Source organism: Pristiophorus japonicus, chromosome 3, assembly GCF_044704955.1.
Source record: "Pristiophorus japonicus isolate sPriJap1 chromosome 3, sPriJap1.hap1, whole genome shotgun sequence".
Classification (NCBI taxonomy): Eukaryota; Metazoa; Chordata; class Chondrichthyes; family Pristiophoridae; genus Pristiophorus; species Pristiophorus japonicus.
Window position 1 is genome coordinate 195119601 of NC_091979.1, and position 26658 is coordinate 195146258.

General features: G+C 45.3%; 1 protein-coding gene across 1 annotated transcript in view; it reads left to right on the forward strand.

Annotated features, from left to right (window-relative positions):
* Positions 1-26658, forward strand: part of LOC139255081 (flagellum-associated coiled-coil domain-containing protein 1-like) — a 147287-nt gene that overhangs the window by 111042 nt on the left and 9587 nt on the right. Inside the window, exons 13-14 of the mRNA XM_070873870.1 lie at positions 8746-8835; positions 14308-14417. Of these exons, the coding sequence (XP_070729971.1) occupies positions 8746-8835; positions 14308-14417 (200 nt within the window). The remainder of the gene's footprint in view (positions 1-8745; positions 8836-14307; positions 14418-26658) is intronic.

The window sequence follows — 26658 nt, forward strand, 5'->3', positions numbered from 1 at the left end:
CTATACACCCAACTCCATACGACGACGCATCACATGCTAGCACAAGTCTTTTACACGGGTTATACAATACAAGCAGCTTGTTGGAGCATAAAATGTTTCTGGCTTTCTCAAAAGCAATTATTTGGTTTTTTTCCCCATAACACATGTAGGGGCTCTAAGAGGGTGCTTAACCCCGGTAAGAAGTTACCAAAATAGTTGAGGAGTCCCAGGAATGACCGCAGCTCTGTGACGTTCTGTGGCCTGGGCGCGTGCATTCCAGATAGCCTCTGTCTTGGCGTTTGTGGGCCGAATGCCATCCGCCGCGATCTTTCTCCCCAAAAACTCCACTTTTGTTGCCATGAAGATGCATTTTGACCTCTTCAGCCGTAGCCCTATGCGATACAGTCGCTGGAGGACCTCCTCCAGGTTTTGTAGGTGCCCGACGGTGTCCCGACCCTTGACCAATATGACGTCCTGAAAAACCACCGTGCATGGTACCGAAATGAGCAGGCTCTCCATGTTTCTCTGGAAGATCGCTGCAGCCGACCGAATTCCAAACAGGCATCTGTTGTAGATGAACAGTCCCTTGTGCGTGTTGATGCAGGTGAGGCCCTTCGAAGACTCCTCCAGCTCCTGCGTCATGTACGCCGAAGTCAGGTCGAGCTTGGTGAACGTCTTGCCTCCTGCCAGCATCGCAAATAGGTCATCTGCCTTCGGTAGCGGGTATTGGTCCTGTAGCGAGAAACGATTAATAGTTACATTATAATCGCCGCAAATCCTGACCGTGCCATCACGTTTGAGTACTGGAACAATTGGGATGGCCCACTTGCTGAATTCCACTGGGGAAGGAGATGATGCCCTCGCATTGCAGCCTGTCCAGCTCGATTTCAACTCTCTCCCTCATCATGTGAGGTATGGCTCGCACCTTGTGGTGAATGTCCTCTGGGACCAAGTGGATCCGCACCTTTGCACCGGAAAAGTTTCCAATGCCTGGCTCAAAAAGGGAAGGAAATTTGTTAAGAACCTGGGTACATGAGGCCTCATCGACATGTGATAGCGCTCAGATGTCATCCTAGTTCCAGCGGATTTTGCCCAGCCAGCTCATTCCAAGCAGTGTGGGGCCATAGCCCGGGATAATCCAGAGTGGCAGTTTGTGTACCGTGCCCTCGTAGGTGACCTTGACCAGGACAGTGATAAGCTCTTTGGTGTACGTTCTCAGTTTTGTGTGGATAGGGCTCAGGGCTGGGCTGAGTACCTTGTTGCACCACAGTCTCTCAAACATCTTTTTACTCATGATGGATTGGCTAGCGCCAGTGTCCAGTTCCATGGCTACGGGTAAGCTATTCAATTTTATATTTAGCATTATAGGTGGACATTTCGTCGAAAATGTGTGCACCCCGTGTACTTCAGCATCTGCCTCCTTTCTCTGAGACTCGAAATTGCTTTGATCAAACATGGACCGATCTTCCTCTGCCATGTGGTGGTTAGCAGGTTTTGCAGAGCTTGCAGCTCGTCTGCAAGCTCATTAGAGGTACCCCATTGTTCCACAGCTCTTGCAAACATACCCTTTGAAGCAGCATGAATAGGCTGAATGGAAGCCTCCACAACGCCAACAGGGTGTGAATTGTCTTGCATTCATCCTTTGTTGAGGACTCAGTCATCTGGGTCACCTGAGGCCGGCTGGCAGTTGCAGACTCGTGGTTTCTGCCCTGTACATTTCTGCTCGCAAACACAGTTCCAGTTAATTTATGAACATTGCTGGCACTTGTGTGCTGAGAGATTTGTTTGGTGTTATCACTGGTGGACATAAACGCCTGTGTTATCGCAGTGGCCTTACTGAGGGTCGGTGTCTCTGCAGTCAAAGGTTTTCGTAGGATGGTCTCGTGGCCAATGCCCAGTATAAAAAAGTCTCTGACCATCTGCTCCAGCTAGCTATCAAATTCACATTATCCTACAAGTCGCCTTAGCTCGGCGATGTAGCTCGCCACTTCCTGACCTTCAGATCGCTGGCACGTGTAGAACTGATACCTCGCCATCAGCACGCTCTCCCTCGGGTTAAGATACTCCCGAACCAGTGTACAGAGCTCCTCATATGACTTATCTGTGGGTTTCACCGGAGCCAGAAGATTCTTCATGAGGCTGTCGGTGGGTGCCCCACAGACCATGAGGAGGACCGCTCTTCTTTTTGCAGCACTTCCTTCTCCGTCCAGCTCGTTGGCCACAAAGTACTGGTCTAGCCGTTCGACATAGGCTTCGCAGTCCTCACCCTCCGAGAACTTCTCCAGGATGCCCACAGTTTGCTGCATCTTTGCGTTGGATTCGTATACTCATCGCCAGTTACTGTGTTCCTAACACAGCTGAGACTGCACACAGAGAAGTTAAAGTAACAGTGACCTCAGTCTTTATTAAGACACTCCATGGTGAGGAACAGGCCTTAGGGGCTGGCTTATATACAGTGCTCCCAAGGGATGCTGGGATCCCTTGGGAATTCAGGAGATACGCTCCCTGGTGGCGGAACATGGCAGTGCATGCTTTACAGATACACAACACAGTTGCCATTCTATCTCCTCCCCTCCCCAGCTATTAATAATAACTATTCCATTCTCAAGCATCTCATCCTACCTAAGCATTGTACTTCAATAGAAGTACTATACAAGTGCAGAAATCCCAACGGCTCTCATTGTGAGGAATCCAAATTCTCTACAGCTGTTAGTACATTTTTATGCTAACTGCTAATCACAGCATCCTACATTTTTCTTCTATAAACTTTTGAGAAGCCAATCAATCAAGAAATAAGTCCAGTCAACGTTAGCAACATGCAAATTCCCACAAGGTCAAAATCCTGCAACTCTCTCCCTAACAGCACTGTGGGAGTACCTTCATCTCATGGACTGCAGCGGTTCAAGGTGGCGACTCACCGCCACCTTCTCAAGAGCAGTTAGAAATGAGCAATAAATACTGGCCTTGCCAGCAACACCCACATCCCAAGAATCAATTTATTTAAAAAGATGCATTACACGAGCAGCACTCCAGTGGTTTCTGCCCCTAAGCTGCTATTGTGCACAATCAAGTGACTGTCTCAAGAGCAGTATTCTCAAGGGGCTGGAACCAGTTTGCCTTCAAATTCTCAGACAGAAAGCAGCATGTGGCAGAGGAGGAATTAACATAGAAACATAGAAAATAGGTGCAGGAGTAGGCCATTCGGCCCTTCGAGCCTGCACCACCATTCAATAAGATTATGGCTGATCATTCATCTCATTGTGCGAGGCCCCTTGGGGAAGAGTGACCATAATATGGTGGAATTCTGCATTAGGATGCAGAATGAAACAGTAAATTCAGAGACCATGGTCCAGAACTTAAAGAAGGGTAACTTTGAAGGTATGAGGCGTGAATTGGCTAGGATAGATTGGCGAATGATACTTAAGGGGTTGACTGTGGATGGGCAATGGCAGACATTTAGAGACCGCATGGATGAATTACAACAATTGTACATTCCTGTCTGGCGTAAAAATAAAAAAGGGAAGGTGGTTCAACCGTGGCTATCTAGGGAAATCAGGGATAGTATTAAAGCCAAGGAAGTGGCATACAAATTGGCCAGAAATAGCAGCGAACCTGGGGACTGGGAGAAATTTAGAACTCAGCAGAGGAGGACAAAGGGTTTGATTAGGGCAGGGAAAATGGAGTACGAGAAGAAGCTTGCAGGGAACATTAAGGCGGATTGCAAAAGTTTCTATAGGTATGTAAAGAGAAAAAGGTTAGTAAAGACAAACGTAGGTCCCCTGCAGTCAGAATCAGGGGAAGTCATAACGGGGAACAAAGAAATGGCGGACCAATTGAACAAGTACTTTGGTTCGGTATTCACTAAGGAGGATACAAACATCCTTCCGGATATAAAAGGGGTCAGAGGGTCTAGTAAGGAGGGGGAACTGAGGGAAATCTTTATTAGTCGGGAAATTGTGTTGGGGAAATTGATGGGATTGAAGGCCGATAAATCCCCAGGGCCTGATGGACTGCATCCCAGAGTACTTAAGGAGGTGGCCTTGGAAATAGCGGATGCATTGACAGTCATTTTCCAACATTCCATTGACTCTGGATCAGTTCCTATCGAGTGGAGGGTAGCCAATGTAACCCCACTTTTTAAAAAAGGAGGGAGAGAGAAAACAGGGAATTATAGACCGGTCAGCCTGACCTCAGTAGTGGGTAAAATGATGGAATCAATTATTAAGGATGTCATAGCAGTGCATCTGGAAAATGGTGACATGATAGGTCCAAGTCAGCATGGATTTGTGAAAGGGAAATCATGCTTGACAAATCTTCTGGAATTTTTTGAGGATGTTTCCAGTAAAGTGGACAAAGGAGAACCAGTTGATGTGGTATATTTGGACTTTCAGAAGGCTTTCGACAAGGTCCCACACAAGAGATTAATGTGCAAAGTTAAAGCACATGGGATTGGGGGTAGTGTGCTGACGTGGATTGAGAACTGGTTGTCAGACAGGAAGCAAAGAGTAGGAGTAAACGGGTACTTTTCAGAATGGCAGGCAGTGACTAGTGGGGTGCCGCAAGGTTCTGTACTGGGGCCCCAGCTGTTTACATTGTACATTAATGATTTAGACGAGGGGATTAAATGCAGTATCTCCAAATTTGCGGATGACACTAAGTTGGGTGGCAGTGTGAGCTGCGAGGAGGATGCTATTAGGCTGCAGAGTGACTTGGATAGGTTAGGTGAGTGGGCAAATGCATGGCAGATGAAGTATAATGTGGATAAATTTGAGGTTATCCACTTTGGTGGTAAAAACAGAGAGACAGACTATTATCTGAATGGTGACAGATTAGGAAAAGGGGAGGTGCAACGAGACCTGGGTGTCATGGTACATCAGTCATTGAAGGTTAGCATGCAGGTACAGCAGGCGGTTAAGAAAGCAAATGGCATGTTGGCCTTCATAGCGAGGGGATTTGAATACAGAGGCAGGGAGGTGTTGCTACAGTTGCACAGGGCCTTGGTGAGGCCACACCTGGAGTATTGTGTACAGTTTTGGTCTCCTAACTTGAGGAAGGACATTCTTGCTATTGAGGGAGTGCAGCGAAGATTCACCAGACTGATTCCCGGGATGGCGGGACTGACCTATCAAGAAAGACTGGATCAACTGGGCTTGTATTCACTGGAGTTCAGAAGAATGAGAGGGGACCTCATGGAAAAGTTTAAAATTCTGACGGGTTTAGACAGGTTAAATGCAGGAAGAATGTTCCCAATGTTGGGGAAGTCCAGAACCAGGGGTCACAGTCTGAGGATAAGGGGTAAGCCATTTAGGACCGAGATGAGGAGAAACTTCTTCACCCAGAGAGTGGTGAACCTGTGGAATTCTCTACCACAGAAAGTAGTTGAGGCCAATTCACTAAATATATTCAAAAGGAAGTTAGATGAAGTCCTTACTACTCGGGGGATCAAGGGTTATGGCGAGAAAGCAGGAAGGGGGTACTGAAGTTTCATGTTCAGCCATGAACTCATTGAATGGCCTGCTCCTGCACCTATTTTCTATGTTTCTATGTTTCTAGTACCCCTTTCCTGCTTTCTCTCCATACCACCTTGATCCCCTTAGCCGTAAGGGCCATATCTAACTCCCTCTTGAATATATCCAAAGAACTGGCATCAACAACTCTCTGCGGCAGGGAATTCCGCAGGTTAACAACTCTCTGAGTGAAGAAGTTTCTCCACATATCAGTCCTAAATGGTCTACCCCTTATCCTAAGATTGTGTCCCCTGGTTCTGGACTTCCCCAATATTCCCGCATCTAACCTATCCAGTCCCGTCAGAATCTTATACGTTTCTATGAGGTCCCCTCTCATCCTTCTAAAGTCCAGTGTATGAAGGCCCAGTTGATCCAGTCTCTCCTCATATGTCAGACCAGCCATCCCTGGAATCAGTCTGGTGAACCTTCGCTGCACTCCTTCAATAGCAAGAAAGTTGTTCCTCAGATTAGGAGACCAAAACTGAACACAATATTCCACATGAGGTCTCACCAAGGCCCAGTACAACTGCAGTAAGACCTCCCTGCTCCTATACTCAAAACCCCTAGCTATGAAGACCAACATACCATTTGCCGCCTTCACCGCCTGCTGTACCTGCATGCCAACTTTCAATGACTGATGAACCATGACACCCAGGTCTCGTTGCGCCTCCCCTTTTCCTAATCTGCCAGCATTCAGATAATATTCTGACTTCATGTTTTTGCCCCCAAGTGGACAACCTCACATTTATCCACATTATATTGCATCTGCCATGCATTTGCCCACTCACTTAACCTGTCCAATTCACCCTGCAGCCTCTTAGCATCTTCCTCACAGCTCACACCTCCATCCAGTTTAGTGTCATCTGCAAACTTGGAGGTATTACACTGAATTCCTTCATCTAAATCATGAATGTATATTGTAAATAGTTGGGGTCCCAGCACTGAGCCCTGCGGCACTCCATTAGTCATTGCCTGCCATTCTGAAAAGGACCCATTTATCCCAACTCTCTGCCTCCTATCTGCCAACCAGTTCTCTATCCACGTCAGTACATTACCCCCAATGCCATGTGCTTTGATTTTGCACATCAATCTCTTGTGTGAGACCTTGTCAAAAGCCTTTTGAAAATCCAAATAGTCATATCCACTGGTTCTCCCTTGTCCACTCTGCTAGCTACATCCTCAAAAAAACTCCAGAAGATTCGTCAAGCATGATTTCCCTTTCACAAATCCATGCTGACTTGGACTGATCCTGTCACTGCTTTCCAAATGCACAGCTATTTCATCCTTAATGATTGATTCCAACATTTTCCCCACTACTGATGTCATGCTTAACCGGTCTCTAATTACCCATTTTCTCTCTCCCTTGTTTTTTTAAAAAGTGGTGTTACATTAGCTACCCTCCAGTCCATAGGAACTGATCCAGAGTCGATGGTCTGTTGGAAAATGATCACCAATGCATCCATTATTTCTAGGGCCACTTCCTAAAGTACTCTGGGGTGCAGAATATCAGGCCCCAGGGATTTATTGGCCTTCAATCCCATCAATTTCTCTAACACAATTTCCTGCCTAATAAGGATATCCTTCAGTTCCTTCCTCCTCACTAGACCCACTGTCCCCTAGTACCTCCGGAAGGTTACTTGTGTCTTCCTTCGTGAAGACAGAACCAAAGTATTTGTTCAATTGGTCTGCCATTTCTTTGTTCCCCATTATAAATTCACCTGAATCCGACTGCCAGGGATCTACGTTTGTCTTCACTAATCTTTTTCTCTTCACATATCTATAGAAGCATTTGCAGTCAGTTTTTATGTTCCCGGCAAGTTTCCTCTCGTACTCTATTTTCCCCCTCTTAATTAAACCCTTAGTCTCCTCTGCTGAATTTTAAATTTCTCCCAGTCCTCAGGTCTGCTGCTTTTTCTGGCCAATTTATATGCCTCTTCCTTGGATTTAACACTATCCTTAATTTCCCTTGTTAGCCACGGTTGAGCCACCTTCCCCGTTTTATTTTTACTCCAGACAGGGATGTACAATTGTTGAAGTTCATCCATCTGATCTTTAAATGTTTGCCATTGCCTATCCACCGTCAACCCTTTAAGTATAATTTGCCAGTCTATTCTAGCCAATTCACGTCTCAAACCGTCGAAGTTACCTTTCCTTATGTTCAGGACCCTAGTTTCTGAATTAACTGTGTCACTCTCCATCTTAGTAAAGAATTCTACCATATTATGGTCACTGTTCCCCAAGGGATCTCGCACAACAAGATTGCTAATTAATCCCTTCTCATTATACATCACCCAGTCTAGGATGGCCAGTTCTCTAGTTGGTTCCTCTACATATTGGTCTAGAAAACCATCTCTAATACACTCCAGGAAATTCTCCTCCACTGCATTGCTACCAGTTTGGTTAGCCCAATCAATATGTAGATTAAAGTCGCCCATGATAACTGCTGTACCTTTATTGCACACATCCCTTATTTCTTGTTTGATGCTGTCCCCAACCTCACTACTATTGTTTGGTGGTCTGTAAATAACTCCCATTAGCATTTTCTGCCCTTTGGTGTTCCGCAGCTCCATCCATACCAATTCCACATCATCCAAACTATTGTCCCTCCTTACTATTGCATTAATTTCCTCTTTAACCAGCAGCGCCACCCTGCCTCCTTTTCCTTTCTGTCTATCCTTCCTAAATGTTGAATACCCTTGGATGTTGAGTTCCCAGCCTTGGTCACCCTGGAGCCATGTCTCCGTGATGCCAATTACATCATATCCGTTAACTGTTATCTGCGCAGTTATTCGTCCACCTTATTCCAAATACTCCTCGCATTGAGGCACAGAGCCTTCAGGCTTGTCTTTTCAACACACTTTGCCCCTTTAGAATTTTGCTATAATGTGGCCCTTTTTGTTTTTTGCCTTAGGTTTCTCTGCCCTCCACTTTTACTATTCTCCTTTTTATCTTTTGCTTCTGCCTCCATTTTATTTCCCCCTGTCTCCCTGCATAGGGTCCCATCCCCCTGCCATATTTGTTTAACTCCTCCCCAACAGCAAACATTCCCCCTGGGACATTAGTTCCGGTCCTGCCCAGGTGCAGACAGTCCGATTTGTACTGGTCCCACCTCCCCCAGAACCGCTTCCAAAATCCCAGAATTTGAATCCCTCCCTTCTGCACTACTCCTGAAGCCACATATTCATCTGAGCTAAAAAGGGGAGGATAATTTATAGTGCTAAATATAGTGACTTGAAGTAACATTTTGCCTGTTTTATAGAATCTGCAGGATCAGCTGGAAAAGAAGACGGATGAACTAAGGAATCGGACTCAATATCTAAGCTATGTTGTGTCAAAGCTAGAATTTAATGTAATTAGAAGTTCTATCACCTTCCTGTAAATTTTCTAGCCTTGGGAACATAGAGCTGGTTTATCACAAAAGGATTTCCGAAATGTCTTTTGTTAAAAGCTGGCCATGGAAACAATAGCCGGTTCCAGTTTAAAACCAAACAACGATAGCTTAGTTCATTTGCTAGAATGCTTGGTTGAGTCAGGAGGTCATGGGTGCAAGCACCATACCAGCACTTGAAGATGTAACCTCACTGACACTAGTGAAGAACTGAGAGCAGGCTGCATTATCAAAGGTGCTTCCTTTCAGATGCGACAGTCTCTATTCAGGGGGATGGTGAGGATTCCATTTGGATATTTGAAAAGGATTGCATTTTCCAGTGTCCTGGTCAATATTCCACCCTCAATCATCACGACTGGAGGGGAAAAAGATTAGCTGATCATTTGTCCTGTTTCTGGGATCTTGCTGTGTGCATAAGAGCTGATGTATTTGCCTACATAACTGTCACTGTACTTCAAAAAGTAATTAATTTTATGTGATGTGCTTTGACATGTGAAAGAGCACTGCAATATTTCTTCAAATACTTCCTGGTAACGTCCAGTGCTGAGAAGCATCTGCAGATTTAACGGTCTTCGAAAGATTGGCTCTGGAAAGCTCAATACAGTCACTGTAATCAAATCCATTCATTCCTGAAAGAGGCGATAGAAGTGACCAGTTAAACAGAGAGAGAGAATTCCGTTCTCTTCACTCCCCTCCTTTCCTCCCTTAATCTCTCCCTTCATGTCAACTCCCCCACCCATATACACAGCCACACCCTCGATCTTATCATCTCACGGGGCCTTGCTATCCTCTCCATAACCATCACCGATAAGGCAATCTACGACTATTTCCTTATATCACTCTCTACCCGTATTCCCCTTCTTTCTCCTAAACCTACTTTTCATATCCACCCTTGGAAAAAACTCTCCCTCAAGTCCCTCACCACTGGACTTTCTAATTCCCAACTACTGAGCCTTTGGCCTACTATTCATGACATCTCTGCAGCTACTAACTTACTAAATCACATCCTCTCTACCACCTTTGATGCCCTTGTCCCACTAAGTCGTTACCTCAGCCTAGTCATTTCCCCTGATATAATCCTCATCTCCGCTTCCTTAAGTCCAAGAGACATAGACTTGAATGTCTTTGGTGGATAACTGGTCTAATCATCCACCCCCAGATTTGGCTAGCTCATATAAAGCACCATCAGGTCCTGCTCTCCATCACTAAAACCGCCCGTTGTACTAAGATCATCCAGGATGGCAAAATAATACCAGGCTTCTCTTCTCCACCACTAACCATCTTCTCAAATCACCCTCCCCTACCTCCTCCTCCCTCACCTCCAACAATGCATGTGAGGAGGTCATGGACTTTTGCTAAAAAGATCGACAACATCTATTCAACTGCTTCTACTTTCAATTCCCTTCCTTCCTCTCCGCTTTCCCTCTGTTCTAACCCTAAATTTGCATATTTCTCAAATTTCTGTTCTATATCCTCTCTTTCCCTTTCAAAGCTCATCTTGTTAATGACATCGACCTCCTGCACTCTCGATCCTATTCCGACTAAATTGCTGACAACCCAACTTTCCTTCCTGGCTCCCATGTTAGCGGATATTGTTAACCGTTCTCTCTCCTCTAATATTGTCCCCCTTTTCTTAAAATATGTCGTCATCACCCCTCTCCTCAAAAAAACAACCCTTTATCCTTCCGTCTTTGCAAATTTTTTCCCCACTCCAATCTCCCTTTCCTCTCCAAAGTTCTCGAACGTGTTGAATCCCTCCAATCAGGCTTCCATCCCTGCCACAATACTGAAACTACTCTTAACCAATGTCACAAATTGTATCCTGATTGTGTCAAAGGTAATCTATCCCTTCTCGTACTTCTGTACGTGTCATGGTTGAGCACACAATTCTGCTCCAACGCCTTCTCTGCCGTCATTCCTATCTTTCCAGCCATAACCATAGAATCACCTGCAATGACTTCTGTTCCTGATCCCACATTGTCATCTCTCGTTTCCCCCAAGGATTTATCCTTCGCCCCCTCCTATTTCTCATTTACATGCTGCCCCTCAGTGACATCATCTGGCAACACAACATGAGTTTTCACATGTACACTGATGATATTCAGCTCTATCTCTCCTCCACCTCTCTCGAACCCTCCACCATCTCTGTACTATCAGATTGCTTGTCCGACATCCAGCACTGGATAAGTAGAAATTTCCTCCAATTAAATATCGGGGAGACCAAAGGCATTGTCTTCAGTTCACGTCACAAACTCCATTCCCTTTCCACTGATTCGATCTCTCTCCCTGGCAACTGTCTAAAGCTGACTAACAGTGTTCACAATCTTGATATCATATTTGATCACGAACTGAGCTTACTACCTCAAATCCATTCTATCACTAAGACCACCCATTTCCATCTTCGTAACAGCTCCCATCTCTGTCCTTATCTCGATTTATCTGCTGCTAAAATCCTCATCCATACCTTTATAACCTCTAGGCTTGACATTTCCAATGCACTCCTTGCCGGCCTCCCTAGTTCTACCCTCTAAACTTGAGGTCATCCAAAACTCTGCCGCCGAAGTGGAGGAACTGCATAGAAACATAGAAAATAGGTGCAGGAGTAGGCCATTCGGCCCTTCGAGCCTACACCACCATTCAATAAGATTATGGCTGATCATTCATCTCAGTACCCCTTTCCTGCTTTCTCTCCCTTGATCCCCTTAGCCGTAAAGGCCATATCTAACTCCCTCTTGAATATATCCAATGAACTGGCATCAACAACTCTCTGCAGCAGGGAATTCCACAGGTTAACAACTCTCTGAGTGAAGAAGTTTCTCCTCATCTCAGTCCTAAATGGCCTACACCTTATCCTAAAACTATGTCCCTTGGTTCTGGACTTCCCCAACATCGGGAACATTCTTTCTGCATCTAACCTGTCCAGTCCCGTCAGAATCTTTTACGTTTCTATCAGATCCCCTCTCATCCTTCTAAACTCCAGTGTATAAAGGCCCAGTTGATCCAGTCTCTCCTCATATGACAGTCCAGCCATCCCTGGAATTAGTCTGGTGAACCTTCGCTGCACTCCCTCAATAGCAAGAACGTCCTTCCTCAGATTAGTAGACCAAAACTGAACACAATATTCCAGGTGAGGCCTCACTAAGGCCCTGTACAACTGCAGTAAGACCTCCCTGCTCCTATACTCAAAACCCCGAGCTATGAAGGCCAACATACCATTTGCCTTCTTCACCGCCTGCTGTACCTGCATGCCAACCTTGAATGACTGATGAACCATGACACCCAGGTCTCGTTGCACCTCCCCTTTTCCTAATCTGCCACCATTCAGATAATATTCTGCCTTCGTGTTTTTGCCACCAAAATGGTTAACCTCACATTTATCCACATTATACTGCATCTGCCATGCATTTGCCCACTCACCTAACCTGTCCAAGTCACCCTGCAGCCTCTTAGCGTCCCCCTCACAGCTCACACCGCCACCCAATTTAGTGTCACCTGCAAACTTGGAGATATTACACTCAATTCCTTCATCCAAATCGTTATTGTAAAGAGCTGGGGTCCCAGCACTGAGCCCTGCGGCACTCCACTAGTCACTGCCTGCCATTCTGAAAAGGACCTGTTTATCCCGACTCTCTGCTTCCTGTCTGCCAACCAGTTCTCTCTCCACATCAGTATATTATACCCAATACCATGTGTTTTGATTTTGCATACCAATCTCTTGTGCGGGATCTTGTCAAAAGCCTTTTGAAAGTCCAAATACACCACATCCACTGGTTCTCCCTTGTCCACTCTGCTAGTTACATCCTCAAAAAATTCTAGAAGATTCGTCAAGCATGATTTCCCTTTCATAAATCCATGCTAACTTGGACCGATCCTGTCACTGCTTTCCAAATGCGCTGCGATTTCATCCTTAATGATTGATCCCAACATTTTCCCCAATACTGATGTCAGGCTAACCGGTCTATAAATACCCATTTTCTCTCTCCCTCGTTTTTTAAAAAGTGGTGTTACATTAGCTACCCTCCAGTCCATAGGAACTGATCCAGAGTCGATAGACTGTTGGAAAATGATCACCAATGCATCCACTATTTCTAGGGCCACTTCCTTAAGTACTCTGGGATGCAGACTGTCAGGCCCCGGGAGGGCACTGAGCACCTCGAGTCTTGTCGCCGAGAGCATGCAGAAAACAAGCACAGGCAGCGGAAGGAGTGTGCGGAAAACCAGACTCCCCACCCACCCTTTCCTCCAACAACTGTCTGTCCCACCTGTGACAGAGATTGTAATTCCCGTATTGGACTGTTTAGTCACCTGAGAACTCACTTTTAGAGTGGAGGCAGGTCTTCCTTGATTTCGAGGGACTGCCTATGATGAATGCGCACCAAGTCCCACTCACTCATCTCCCCTGTGCTTGCTGACCTACATTGGCTCTCAGTTAAGCAATGCCTTGATTTTAAAATTCTCATTCTTGTTTTGAAATCCCTCCATGGCTTCGCCCTGCTTATCTCTGTAACCTCCTCCAGCCCTATAATCCCACTAGATCTGTGTGCTCTGCTCATTCTTACTGTTTGAACATCCCCGATTTTAAATGCTCCACCATTAGCGGTCATGCCTTAAACTGCCTACATCCTAAGTTCTGGAATTCCCTCTGTAAATCTCTCCACTTCCCTTTCCTCCTTTAAGACTTTCCTTAAAATCTACCTTTTCAACCAAGGTTTTGGTATCTTCCCTAACATCTCCTTATATGGCTCAGTGTCAAATTGTTTTTTCCTTGTTAACACTCCAGTGAAGCGCCTTGAGACATTTTATTACGTTAAAGGTGCTATTAGTTGTTTTTTGTTTGATCAATATGAGGTTTCACAGGAGGCTTGTTACAAAAATTCAGATATATGGTACAAAAGAAAATGTAGCACAATGGATAGAAATTTGGTTGGACTAGAAACACAGCATTAATTGTTGCGCAGATTAGAGAAGGTTAAGAATGCAATAGAGCTTTTTAAAATTAGAGGGATGAGATGATGGAAGGGGGGAGGAGAATGACAGGGAATCATGATTATCACGCTGGGCTACAGTTCCACGTGCCCTCAGGGGCCTCGCATTGCAGGTTTCTTGACCAGGGAGAGTAATTTTACGCCTACAGTAGAGAAGGAGGATGTATGCTCATCTGCTTCAACACGGCAACCAATTCTCCTTTTGTACTGCCACCAGGAGGTATCAAGGGACTGGGAGACAAAGCAGCCTATGCTCGGCCCTTCCATGTTCGGACACGGCTCAGATTCGGAACTGCATAGAATAGGACAGAACTGCGTGCACCCCTCTCTTTGGCCAATTCCCAGCATCATTGCGCCTGCAGCCTGTTTTAAATATGATCTCTCCATTATGTTGAAGAAAAATGTTTCATGAATGTGTAATTTAAAAATAAAACAATTATTATTTCAGGAAAATAAGCTGGCTGAAATCGAAACAACCTATAAGACAGATATAGGCAATTTGAAGAAGAAATATGTGACTTCCATAGAAGCTTTAGTGAATCAAAACATTGATCTAAAGTAAGAATCCAACCTGTGCCTTGTATTTCTTTGCTAAGAAAAAACATTACCAACTGGTTTCACCGAAAGCACTCAGTTACCTTAAAATTCAGTCTACATGATTAATCTTCGTGCAAGTTTTTTCTTGGCAATTATATTTCTGAAACCATTATACAGAATTTGCAGCACAGAAACAGGCCATTGAGCCAAACTTGTTTATGCTCCACACGAGCCTCCTCCCACCCTACTTCACCATCGGAAAGATGGACAAGAAGGGAAAGGAGGTGGTGTAGCTCTGTTAATAAAGGATGATATCAGGGCAGTTGTGAGAGACGATATTGGCTCTAATGAACAAAATGTTGAATCATTGTGGGTGGAGATTAGAGATAGTAAGGGGAAAAAGTCACTGGTGGGCGTAGTTTATAGGCCCCCAAATAATAACTTCACGGTGGGGCGGGCAATAATCAAGGGAATAATGGAGGCATGTGAAAAAGGAACGGCAGTAATCATGGGGGATTTTAACCTACATATCGATTGGTCAAAGCAAATCGCACAGGGTAGCCTTGAGGAGGAATTCATAGAATGCATACGGGATTGTTTCTTAGAACAGTATGTTACAGAACCTACAAGGGAGCAAGCTATCTTAGATCTGGTCCTGTGTAATGAGACAGGAATAATAAACGATCTCCTAGTAAAAGATCCTCTCGGAATGAGTGATCACAGTATGGTTGAATTTGTAATACAGATTGAGGGTGAGGAAGTAGTGTCGCAAACGAGCTTGAACAAAGGAGACTACAGTGGGATGAGGGCAGAGTTGGCTAAAGTAGACTGGGAACACAGACTAAACGATGGCACAATTGAACAGTGGAGGACTTTTAAGGAGCTCTTTCATAGTGCTCAACAAAAATATATTCCAGTGAAAAAGAAGGACGGTAAGAGAAGGGATAACCAAGGAAATAAAGGAGAGTATCAAATTTAAAACCAATGTGTATAAGGCGGCCAAGGTTAGTGGGAAACTAGAAGATTGGGAAAATTTTAAACGACAGCAAAGAATGACTAAGAAAGCGATAAAGAAAGGAAAGATAGATTACGAAAGTAAAATTGCGCAAAACATAAAAACAGATAGTAAAAGCTTTTACCGATATATAAAACGGAAGAGAGTGACTAAAGTAAATGTTGGTCCCTTAGAAGATGAGAAGGGGATGTAATAATGAGAAATGTGGAAATGGCTGAGACCTTAAACAATTATTTTGCTTCGGTCTTCACAGTGGAAGACACAAAAACCATGCCAAAAATTGCTGGTCACGGGAATGTGGGAAGGGAGGACCTTGAGACAATCACTATCACCAGTGCTGGACAGGCTAATGGGACTCAAGGTAGACAAGTCCCTGGTCCTGATGAAATGCATCCCAGGGTATTAAAAGAGATGGTGGAAGTTATAGCAGATGCATTCGTTATAATCTACCAAAATTCTCTGGACTCTGGGGAGGTACCAGTGGATTGGAAAGCAGCTAATGTAACGCCTCTGTTTAAAAAAAGGGGGCAGACAAAAGGCAGGTAACTATAGGCCGGTTAGTTTAACATCTGTAGTGGAGAAAATGCTTGAAGCTATCATTAAGGAAGAAATAGCGGGACATCTAGATAGGAATAGTGCAATCAAGCAGACGCAACATGGATTCATGAAGGGGAAATCATGTTTAACTAATTTACTGGAATTCTTTAAGGATATAACAAGCATGGTGGATAGAGGTGTACCGATGGATGTGGTGTATTTAGATTTTCAAAAGGCATTCGATAAGGTGCCACACAAAAGGTTATTGCAGAAGATAAAGGTACGCGGAGTCAGAGGAAATGTATTAGCATGGATCGAGAATTGGCTGGCTGACAGAAAGCAGAGAGTCGGGATAAATGGGTCCTTTTTGGGTTGGAAATCGGTGGTTAGTGGTGTGCCACAGGGATCGGTGCTGGGACCACAACTGTTTACAATATACATAGATGACCTGGAAGAGGGGACTGAGTGTAGTGTAACAAAATTTGCAGATGACACAAAGATTAGTGGGAAAGTGGGTTGTGTAGAGGACACAGAGAGGCTGCAGAGATTTAGATAGGTTAAGTGAATGGGCTAAGGTTTTGCAGATGGAATACAATGTCGGAAAATGATAGTTCATCCACCTTGGGGAAAAAAAAACAGTAAAAGGGAATATTATTTGAATGGGGAGAAATTACAACATGCTGCAGTGCAGAGGGACTTGTGTATGAATCCCAAAAAGTTAGTTTGCAGGTGCAGCAGGTAATCAGGAAGGCAAATGGAATGTTGGCCTTCATTGCGAGAGGGATGGAGTACAAAAGCAGGGAGGTCCTGCTGCAACTGTACAGGGTATTGGTGAGGCCGCACCTGGAGTACTGCGTGCAGTTTTGGTCACCTCACTTAAGGAAGGATATACTAGCTTTGGAGGGGGTTCAGAGACGATTCACTAGGCTGATTCCGGAGATGAGGGGGTTACCTTATGATGATCAATTGAGCAGACTGGGTCTTTACTCGTTGGAGTTTAGAAGGATGAGGGGTGATCTTATAGAAACATTTAAAATAATGAAAGTGATAGACAAGATAAGAGGCAGAGAGGTTGTTTCCACTGGTCGGGGAGATTAGAACTAGGGGGCACAGCCTCAAAATACGGGGGAGCCAATTTAAAACTGAGTTGAGAAGGAATTTCTTCTCCCAGAGGGTTGTGAATCTCTGGAATTCTCTGCCCAAGGAAGCAGTTAAGGCTAGCTCATTGAGTGTATTCATATCACAGACAGATAGATTTTTAACCAATAAGGGAATTAAGGGTTATGGGGAGCGGGCAGGTAAGTGGAGCTGAGTCCACGGCCAGATCAGGCATGATCTTGTTGAATGGCGGAGCAGGCTCAAGGGGCTAGATGGCCTGCTCCTGTTCCTAATACTTATATTCTTATGTTCTTATGGTAGCAAGTTCCGCATTTTAGTCACTCTCTGGGTAAAGAAGTTTCCCCAAAATTTCTTATTGGATTTATTAGTGACTTTCTTATACTTATGGCCGATGTCAGAATGAAAGGTCATCGACCTGAAACATTAACTTTGATTCTCTCTTCACAGATGCTGCCTGACTTGCTGAGTATTTCCAGCATTTTCTGTTTTTATTTCAAATTTCCAGCATCTGCAGTATTTTGCTTTTGTGTTCTATTTATGGCTCCTAGTTTTAGATTCCCCTACAAGTGGAAACATCTTCTCCATGTCCCTCCTATCAAGCCCCTTCATAAGTTACCCACATCGTTTCCTCTGGTGTCCCCCAAGGATCTATCCTTGACACCCTCCTATGTCTCATGTCTCATGTACATGCCACTTGGCGACATCATCTGAAAACACGGCGTCAGTTTCCGCATATACGTTGACACCCAGCTCTACCTCACTACCAATTATCTGACCCCTCCATGGTCTCTAAAAATGTTTTTATTATTCGTTCCGTGTTGTGGCCGTTGCTGGCAAGGCCAGCATTTATTGCCCATCCCTAATTGTCCTTGACAAGGTGGTGGTGAGCTTTCTTTGAACCACTGTAGTCCTTGTGGTGAAGGTACTCTCACAGAGCTGTTATGGAGGTGAGTTTCAGGATTTTGACCCAGTGACGATGAAGGAACGGCGATATATTTCCAAGTCAGGATGGTGTGTAACTTGGAGGGGAACTTGCAGGTGATGGTGCTCCCATCTGCCTGCTGCGCTTGTCCTTCTAGGTGGTAGATGTCGCGGGTTTGGGATGTGCTGCCGAAGAAGCCATGGCAAGTTGTTATAGTGCATCTTATAGATGGTACACACTGCAGCCGTAGAGCACTGGTGATGGGGGGAGTGAATGTTTAAGATGGTGGATAGGGTGCCAATCAAGGGTCCTGGATGATGATGGGCTTCTTGAGTGTTGTTGGAGCTCCACTCATCCAGACAAGTGGAGAGTATTCCATCACACTCCTTACTTGTGCCTTATAGATGGTGGAAAGGCTTTGCGGAGTCAGGAGGTGAGACACTCGCCGCAGAATACCCAGCCTCTGATCCGCTCTTGTTGCCACAGTGGTCAATGGTGACCCCCAGGATGTTGATGGTGGGGGACTTGGCAATGGTAATGCCGTTGAATATCAAGAGGAGGTGGTGAGACACTGGCTTGTTGGAGATGGTCATTGTCTGGCACTTATGTGGCGCGAATGTAACTTGCCACTTATCGGCCCAAGCCTAAATGTTATCCAGGTCTTGCTGCATGCGGGCATGGACTACTTCATTTTCTCAGGAGTTGCGAACACTGTGCAATCATCAGCGAACATCCCCACTTCTGACCTTATGATGGAGGGAAGGTCATTGATGAAGCAGCTGAAGATGGTTGTGCCTAGGACACTGCCCTGAGGAACTCCTGCAGCGATGTCCTAGGGCTGGGATGATTGACCTCCAACGACCACTTTCCTTTGTACTCGGTATGATTCTAGCCAGTGGAGATTTTCCCCCTGATTCCCATTGACTTCAATTTTACTGGAGATCCTTGATGCCACAATTGGTCAAATGCTGCCTTGATGTCAAGGGCAGTCACTTCCATCTCACCTCTGGAATTCAGCTCTTTTGTCCATGTTTGGTCCTGAATGGTCCTGGCAGAACCCAAACTGAGCTTTGGTAAGCAGGTTATTGGTGAGTAAGTGCCGCTTGATAGCATTGTCGATGACACCTTCCATCACTTTGCAAATGATTGAGAGTAGACTGATGGGTCGGCAATTGGCCGGATTGGATTTGTCCTGCTTTTTGTGGATGGGACATACCTGGGCAGTTTTTCCACATTGTCAGGTAGATGCCAATGCTGTAGCTGTACTGGAACAGCTTGGCTAGAGGCACAGCTAGTTCTGGGGCATAGGTCTTCAGCACGACAGCTGGGATGTTGTCAGGGCCCATAGTCTTGGCTGCATCCAGTGCGCTCAGCCACTTCCTGATATCATGTGGAGTGAATCGAATTGGCTGAAGACTGGCTTCTGTGATGATGGGGACCTCGGGAGGAGGCCGATAGATTATTATTTTTTTTATTTGTTTATGGGATGTGGGAGTTGCTGATAAGGCCAGCATTTATTGCCCATCCCTAATTGCCCTCGAGAAGATGGTGGTGGTGAGTCGCCGCCTTGGACTGCGGTAGTCCGTGAAGGTGAAGGTACTCCCACAGCACTGTTTGACCCAGCAACGATAAAGGGACGGGAATATACTTCCAAGTCAGGATGGTGGGTGACTTGGAGGGGAACGTGGAGGTGGTGGTGTTCCCATGTGCGTGCTACCCTTGTCCTATAAGAGCATAAGCCACAGGAGTAGGCCATTTAGCCCCTCGAACCTGCTCCGCCATTCGATAAGATCATGGCAGATCTAATCCTGGCCTTAACTCCACTTCCCTGCCCGCTCCCCATAACCCTTGACTCCCTTATCAAAAATCTGTCTGTCTCTCCACCTTGCATACATTCAATGACTCAGCATCCACAACTCTCTGAGGTAGAGAATTCCAAAGATTCACGCCCCTCAGAGAAGAAATTCCTCATTTCCATTTATTCTGAAACTATGCCCCCTAGGTCTAGATTCCCCCACACAGGGAAACATCCTGTGTGCATCTACCCTATCAAGCCCCCTCAGAATCTTATATGTTTCAATAAGATCACCCCTAAGGGCTAGAACCTCCACTTTTGTGGTTATCGCCTAAAAATAGGCAATATTTCCGGTGTGGGTGTAAAAAATGGTTTTCAGCTCGCCGGCTTCTCGCCCATTCTCAAAGCACCTAGTCTCCATTTTTGAAAATGGGCGTTACCGCGAGCGATATAAAATGGGCGGTAGCATTAAATTATTTTGACCTTCCGCTGTAAAGCATGACCGTCCTTAGCAATGGCATGGCATGGCAATGCTCGAGTCCCGCGATTCAAGAGGTCAAGGGTCATCATACCATGCACAGAAGAGGAGACAGAGAGAGAGGGAGCTCAGAGGGACTGAAGGCATGTCTGGGTGTGGTGTGGCTGCTTTGGGAGGAAGGAGGGAGACTTTAGAGCTTCACAGCAAGTAGGCAAACAAAAATTAGCTGTTACCAGCCACATATTTGCCTGAGTTTGGCCTATAATGGAGAGTGAGGAGGAGTCATTACAGCATGCTGTGGAGACTGACGCTGGAGAGAGCAGTGAGGTGGGAGGGGAGTACATTGGAGGACGCAAAAGAGCCAGGCGGTTCTCGGACGAGGCAAATGCCACCCTCCTGCAGGAGGTCGAGTCACGCTGGGGTGATTTGACACAGGGGCGGTGTGGGAAGCCCACTCCAAAGGCGTACCAGAGGTGGTCTCGTCGGCGACCAACAAGGTTTGTGAGGGCAACCAATGCCGCAAACGGTGGAACGACCTTGTGGGATCCGCAAGAGTAAGTATTATATTGATTTACATGTACTTATGTATTTATAGAATTTGATTTGTAACAGTCATGTGTGACTATCATCAGATGTGAGGTCTTTCACTTTTACCGGGAAAGTTTTACTCAAAGCCTGCGGTAACGGTGTACGTCTTTAGGTAAAGAATGATAATTTTCATAATAATCATGACCTCTGTCGGTTATGTGTTGTATCAGTCTCTTTGACAGTACCTAGCAATGAAATCACGCAATGATCTCATGCCATGTTGTCCTGCCACCTTTTACAGAAGAAGCTATCGACGATGAGGTCTGTGCAGAGGCGAACGGGTTGGGAGCCATCAGTCCCCAGCGACATCACTGACATGGAGCAGCGGGTGCTCGCACTCGTGGGGAAGCACCCCTGGACAGCCACAGAAGCATCTGCAGACCCTGAAGTGATGCCACGTGAGTAAAGCTTACACCATTGCGTGATGTAAAGTCAATAGATGTCACACCCACTCATATACGAACAATCATCTAGGATAGATGATTTCTAAAATTTCCATAGAAATAATGATGGCCTAATGAAAATCATTGGAATGCAAATGTGTTGATGGTCATGAAATGTGAGGTCTGTGATGATTTTGAGAGCGGTGGTGCTTTTGTTGTGCATATGCTGTGTGTAGAGCTGGACTCACCTTGTGACCCTAGCATCTCCTCCTCCTCTAATAACCTCATTTGTGTTTTGCAGCTCAGCCAGCAGCACATCCCAAGGCAAGGCCACCGAGGCCAGAAGGTGGGGGCGCGGGGCCCAACTCTCCGGACAATCCAACATCTGATGCTGAGGAGCTCCGATTCTCGTCCGTCAATCCGCTGGGTCTGTTCTCCACAGATGAGAGCGCGGACTTCGAGGAACCTGCATCGCCACGCTCTAGAAGCCATTCCACCCCAACGTCAACTCGTGGTCCTCCAGTCATTCCCGCCTCCACTCTGGAGGTACTGGCCCCAAGCACCTTGCCACAGGGCACTCCATTTGTCCCCAGGATGACGCCAACCCCGCGAAGGTCCCGTGGACACGGCAGGTCTGTTCCACGAGCACCACATGACAGCAGAGAGATGGTACAGTTGTCCAGGAGGACTGTAGACATTGGTGACCAGCTCATCGAAACATTGGGGGGCATATCCTGACAGCTGGCCACCATGACCGAATACATTCCGTGGATGGCGGAGGCCCTGGATGCGATAGCCAGGAACACTGCTGGCACAGGCCTCCCAGTGGTCCCACAGCGCGGCACTCCATACCTAGGTTCCGCACCACCACTGCGAACGACAGTTGAGAACAAGGACCAAGATCCTACTTCTGCATCAGAGAATGTTTCCCCCTCGGCACCCCCCGCTCCCTTACCCGTGCAACGACCGCAGCGAGGAGGGGAAGGGGTAAAGGTGGGGAGGAGGGAAGGAAAGTGAGGTGCATGTCCGCAGGTGACAGCTGTGTTATATCTCTATCTGGGTGTATGCAATTTGTTGTAATGTACGGGGGCTGGGGACCACCCTCCTGCTTTGCCTTTGTATTCTGTGTTGCTGGACATGTTGAACATTTGATTGATGTCAATGGTGGAAAAAGTGGGGTGTGGGCAGGGGTTGGGTGTTATTGGCTGTGTTACTTATGATTTCAGACCAATGTTGGATAACATTTTTTTATTGAACATAACCTTGTTGCGCATTGTCTCAGATAGCTGCACCGTTACACACTGGTAATTCCTTAACATGAAAGGTTTAAATACACCTTATCAATCAATGTAAACTTTAACTGGCACTAAGGTGATAGGTACCATTGATGTCTGAGCTGCACACACACACCAGTGTGTCAGCGTTGTCACTCACATCAACGCTCTTTCATGCAAATCGTTCAGATATCAGCTCCTCACCTAAGAGTGCAATTTTAAAAATGTCAGCCACACCGCTGGCGTTCATTCAGAACAGTTCCACTTTTTTGGGGCGTTTTTTTGGGCAAGCGATATTGTCGGCAATATGTGTGCGAGGTGGTGAAAGTGATGGTGGGCAATCTCCTGGGCGTTAGTTGCGGCAGATATGCTCATTACGACAAAAAAAAGTGGGCGGGCGATATTATTGAATCTCGGAGTTAATTCCGTGCGGAAAGTAACGCTGGGCGATATTATGGACGTTGATTTCGCCCATTCTGATGATTCACCCCAAAAAAAGTGGGCGGGCGGTAACATTTTTTCCCGGCGTTAAGCCCATGGGGAAAGGAACGCTCAGCGATAAGTTTTCTAAAAATACCCGTCAGTTTCCATTTTGTGCCAAAATGGGCGCTATATGGGTGTTATATGTCATTTCAGTGGTAAAATGGCTGTTAAGTGGGCGTTAAGCATGCAAAAAAAGTAGAGGTTTTAGCCCTAAGTCTTTTCTAAACTCCAATGAGTATAGGCCCAATCTGCTCAACCTTTCTTCATATGACAACCTCTTCATCTCAGGAATCAACCTCGTGGACCTTCTCTGAGCTGTCTCCAGTGCAAGTATATCCTTCCTTAAATAAGAAGACCAAAACTATGCAGTACTCTAGGTGTGGTCTTACCAACGCTCTATACAGTTGTAGCAGGACTTCCCTGCTTTTATACGCCATCCCCCTTGTAATAAAGGCCAACATTCCATTTGCCTTCCAAATTACTTGCTGTACCTGCATGCTAGTTTTTTGTGTTTCATGTACAAGGACCCCAGATCCCTCTACACCACCATGTTTTGTAATTTCTCTCCATTTAATTAATAATTACCATTTTTATTTTTCCTACCAAAATGGATAACCTCACATTTTCCCACATTATACTCCATCTGCCAAATTTTTGCCCACTCACTTAGTCTATCTATATCCCTTTGTAGATTCTTTGCGTCCTCCTCACAACTTGCTTTCCCACCTATCTTTGTATCATCAGCAAATTTGTCTACATTACACTCGGTCTCTTCATCCAAGTCATTAATATAAATTGTAAATTGTTGAGGCCCCAGCACTGATCCCTGTGGCACCCCACTAGTTACAGTTTGCTAACCTGAATTGACCCATTTATCCTGACTCTCTGCTTTCTGTTAATTAGCCAATCCTTTATCCACGCTAATATATTATCCCCAACCTCATGAGCTCTTATCTTGTGCAGTAACCTTTTAAGTGGCACCTTATTGAATGCAGTTTGGAAATCCAAATACACATCATCATCTGGTTCCCTTTTATCCACCCTGCTCGTTACATCCTCAAAGAATTCGAGCAAATTTACCCTTTCATAAAACCATGTTGACTCTGCTTGACTACATTATGATTTTCTAAATGCCATGCTACTACTTCCTTAATGATGGACTCCAGAATTTTCCCAATGCCAGATATTAGGCTAACTGGTCTATAGTTTCCTGCTTTCTGTCTCCCTCCTTTCTAAAATAGGGGCATTACATTTGCGGTTTTCCAGTCTGCTGGGACCTCTCCAGAATCCAGGGAATTTTGGTAGATTACAACCAATGCATCCACCATCTCTGCAGCCACCTCTTTCAAAACCCTAGGATGCAGGCCATCAGGTCTAAGTCCACCTTTAGTCCCACTAGTTTACCTAGTACTTTTTCTCTAGTCACAGTGATTGTTTTAACTTCCCCCCCAGCCCAATAGCCGCTTGATTATCAATTATTGGGATGCTTTTAGAGTCTTCTACCATGAAGACAGGTATAAAAAAATATTTGTTCAAAGTCTTTGCCATTTCCCTGTTTCCCATTATTAATTCCCCAGTCTCATCCTCTCAGGGACCAATGTTTACTTTAGCTATTCGCTTCCTTTTTATATACCTGTAGAAGCTCTTACTGTCTGTTTTTATATTTCTTGCTAGTTTACTCTCATAAGCTATCTTCTCTATCATTTTTTTAGTTGTCCTTTGCTGGTTTCTAAAGATTTCCCAATCCTCTGGCCTTCCACTATTCTTTGCAACATTGTATGCCTTTGTTTTCAATTTGACACCATCCTTTACTTCCTTAGTTAGCCACGGATGGTTCATCCTTCTCTTAAGAGTCTTTCTCACTGGAATATATCTTTGTTGAGAGTTATGAAATATCTCCTTAAATATTTGCCACTACTTTTCTACAGTCTTACCCTTTAATATATTTTCTCAGTCCAGTTTAACCAGTTCTGCCTTTGTAAATTACCATTATTGAAATTCAGGACACTTGTTTGACAACTAGCTTTCTCACCCTTAAACTGAATTTGAAATTCTACCATGCTCTGATCACACTTCCCAAGATCACTAGGAGATCATTAATTAATCCAGCCTCATTACACACTACAGATCTAAAATAGTCTGCTCCCTGGTTGGTTCCACAACATATTGTTCCAATAAATCATCCCACATACACTCTTATGAATACTTCCTCCAGGCTACCTTCGCCAATTTGATTTGTCCAATCAATATGAAGATTAATTATTGTTAAGTCTTGCCCATGATTATTGTTAAGTCTTTAATACTCTTATGAATGATTCCACGAGGTCTAGTATTTTACTTGAGCTGTTCTGACCTTAGTCCCATTTATTGTAACTCCAGAGTGAGGCACAATCATGGTGGGCAGCCTTTTATACTGGGCCCTGCACACCTATGCAGGTGACCCTCAGGTCTCCCACTGCAGTGCCCTCAGGTGGCACACCTTATGTGACTATACAGTTAGTATACATGGTCTACATACATGACAATTATTGCCGTGTCTTTCTTACAAGCCTCTTATTATTTCTTGATTTATACTCTGTCCTACAGTGTGGCTACTGTTTGGGGGCCTGTAGACCACTCCCACCCTTATTATTTCTTATCTCCACCCAAACTGATTCTATATCTTGATCTTCTGAGCCAATATAATTTCTCACTGATCTCATCCCTTATTAACAGAGCTACCCCACCTCCTTTTCCTTTCTGCCTATCCTTATGAAATGGCAAATACCTCATAATATTCAGTTCCCATCCTTGGTCACCTTGCAACCACGTCTCTGTAATGGCAATCAGATCATATCCATTTATTTCTACTTGTGTCGTCAATTCATCTGTCATGTTACGAATGCTGCATGCATTCAGATAGAATGCACGCAGCATTCCTGTCACACTCTGGTTATCATTATCCCTATTGCTACCCTGCACTTTTGCCTTCTCCTTTCTCTTTTTACATTTCCGCTCACCGGATTTCTCCACCCCCCCCCCCCCCCCACTATTTCATTTAAAGCCCTATCTACAGCCCTAGTTATTCAATTTGCCAGGACTCTGGCCCCAGCCTGGTTCAAGTGAAGCCCGTCCCAACGGAACAGCTCCCTCTTACCCCAATACTGGTGCCAATGCTCTATGAATTGAAACCCATTTCTCCCACGCATTCATCTCTCTGATCTTATTTACCCTGTGCAAATTTGCTTGTGGCTCAGGTAGTAATCCAGAGATTATTACCTTTGTGGTTCTGCTTTTTAATTTAGCCCCTAGCTGTTCATACTCCCTCAGCAGAATCTCTTTCTTTGTCCTATCTATGTCATTGATACCTACGTGGACCACGACAACTGGATCTTTCCCCTCCCACTTCAAGTTCCTCTCCAGCCCAGAGGAGATGTCCTGAACCCTGGCACCGAGCAGGCAACACAGCCTTTGGGACTCATGCTCTCGGCTGCAGAGAACAGTACCTATCCCCTCAATGATACTGTCCCCTAACACTAAACATTCCTTTTTACTCCCCTCACTTGAATGGCCCCCTGTACCACGGTGCTGTGGTCAGTTTGCTCATCCTCCTTGCAGTCCCTGCCCTCATCCAAACAGGGAGCAAAAATCTCGAACCTGTTAGACAAGAGCAAGGGCTGAGGCTCCTC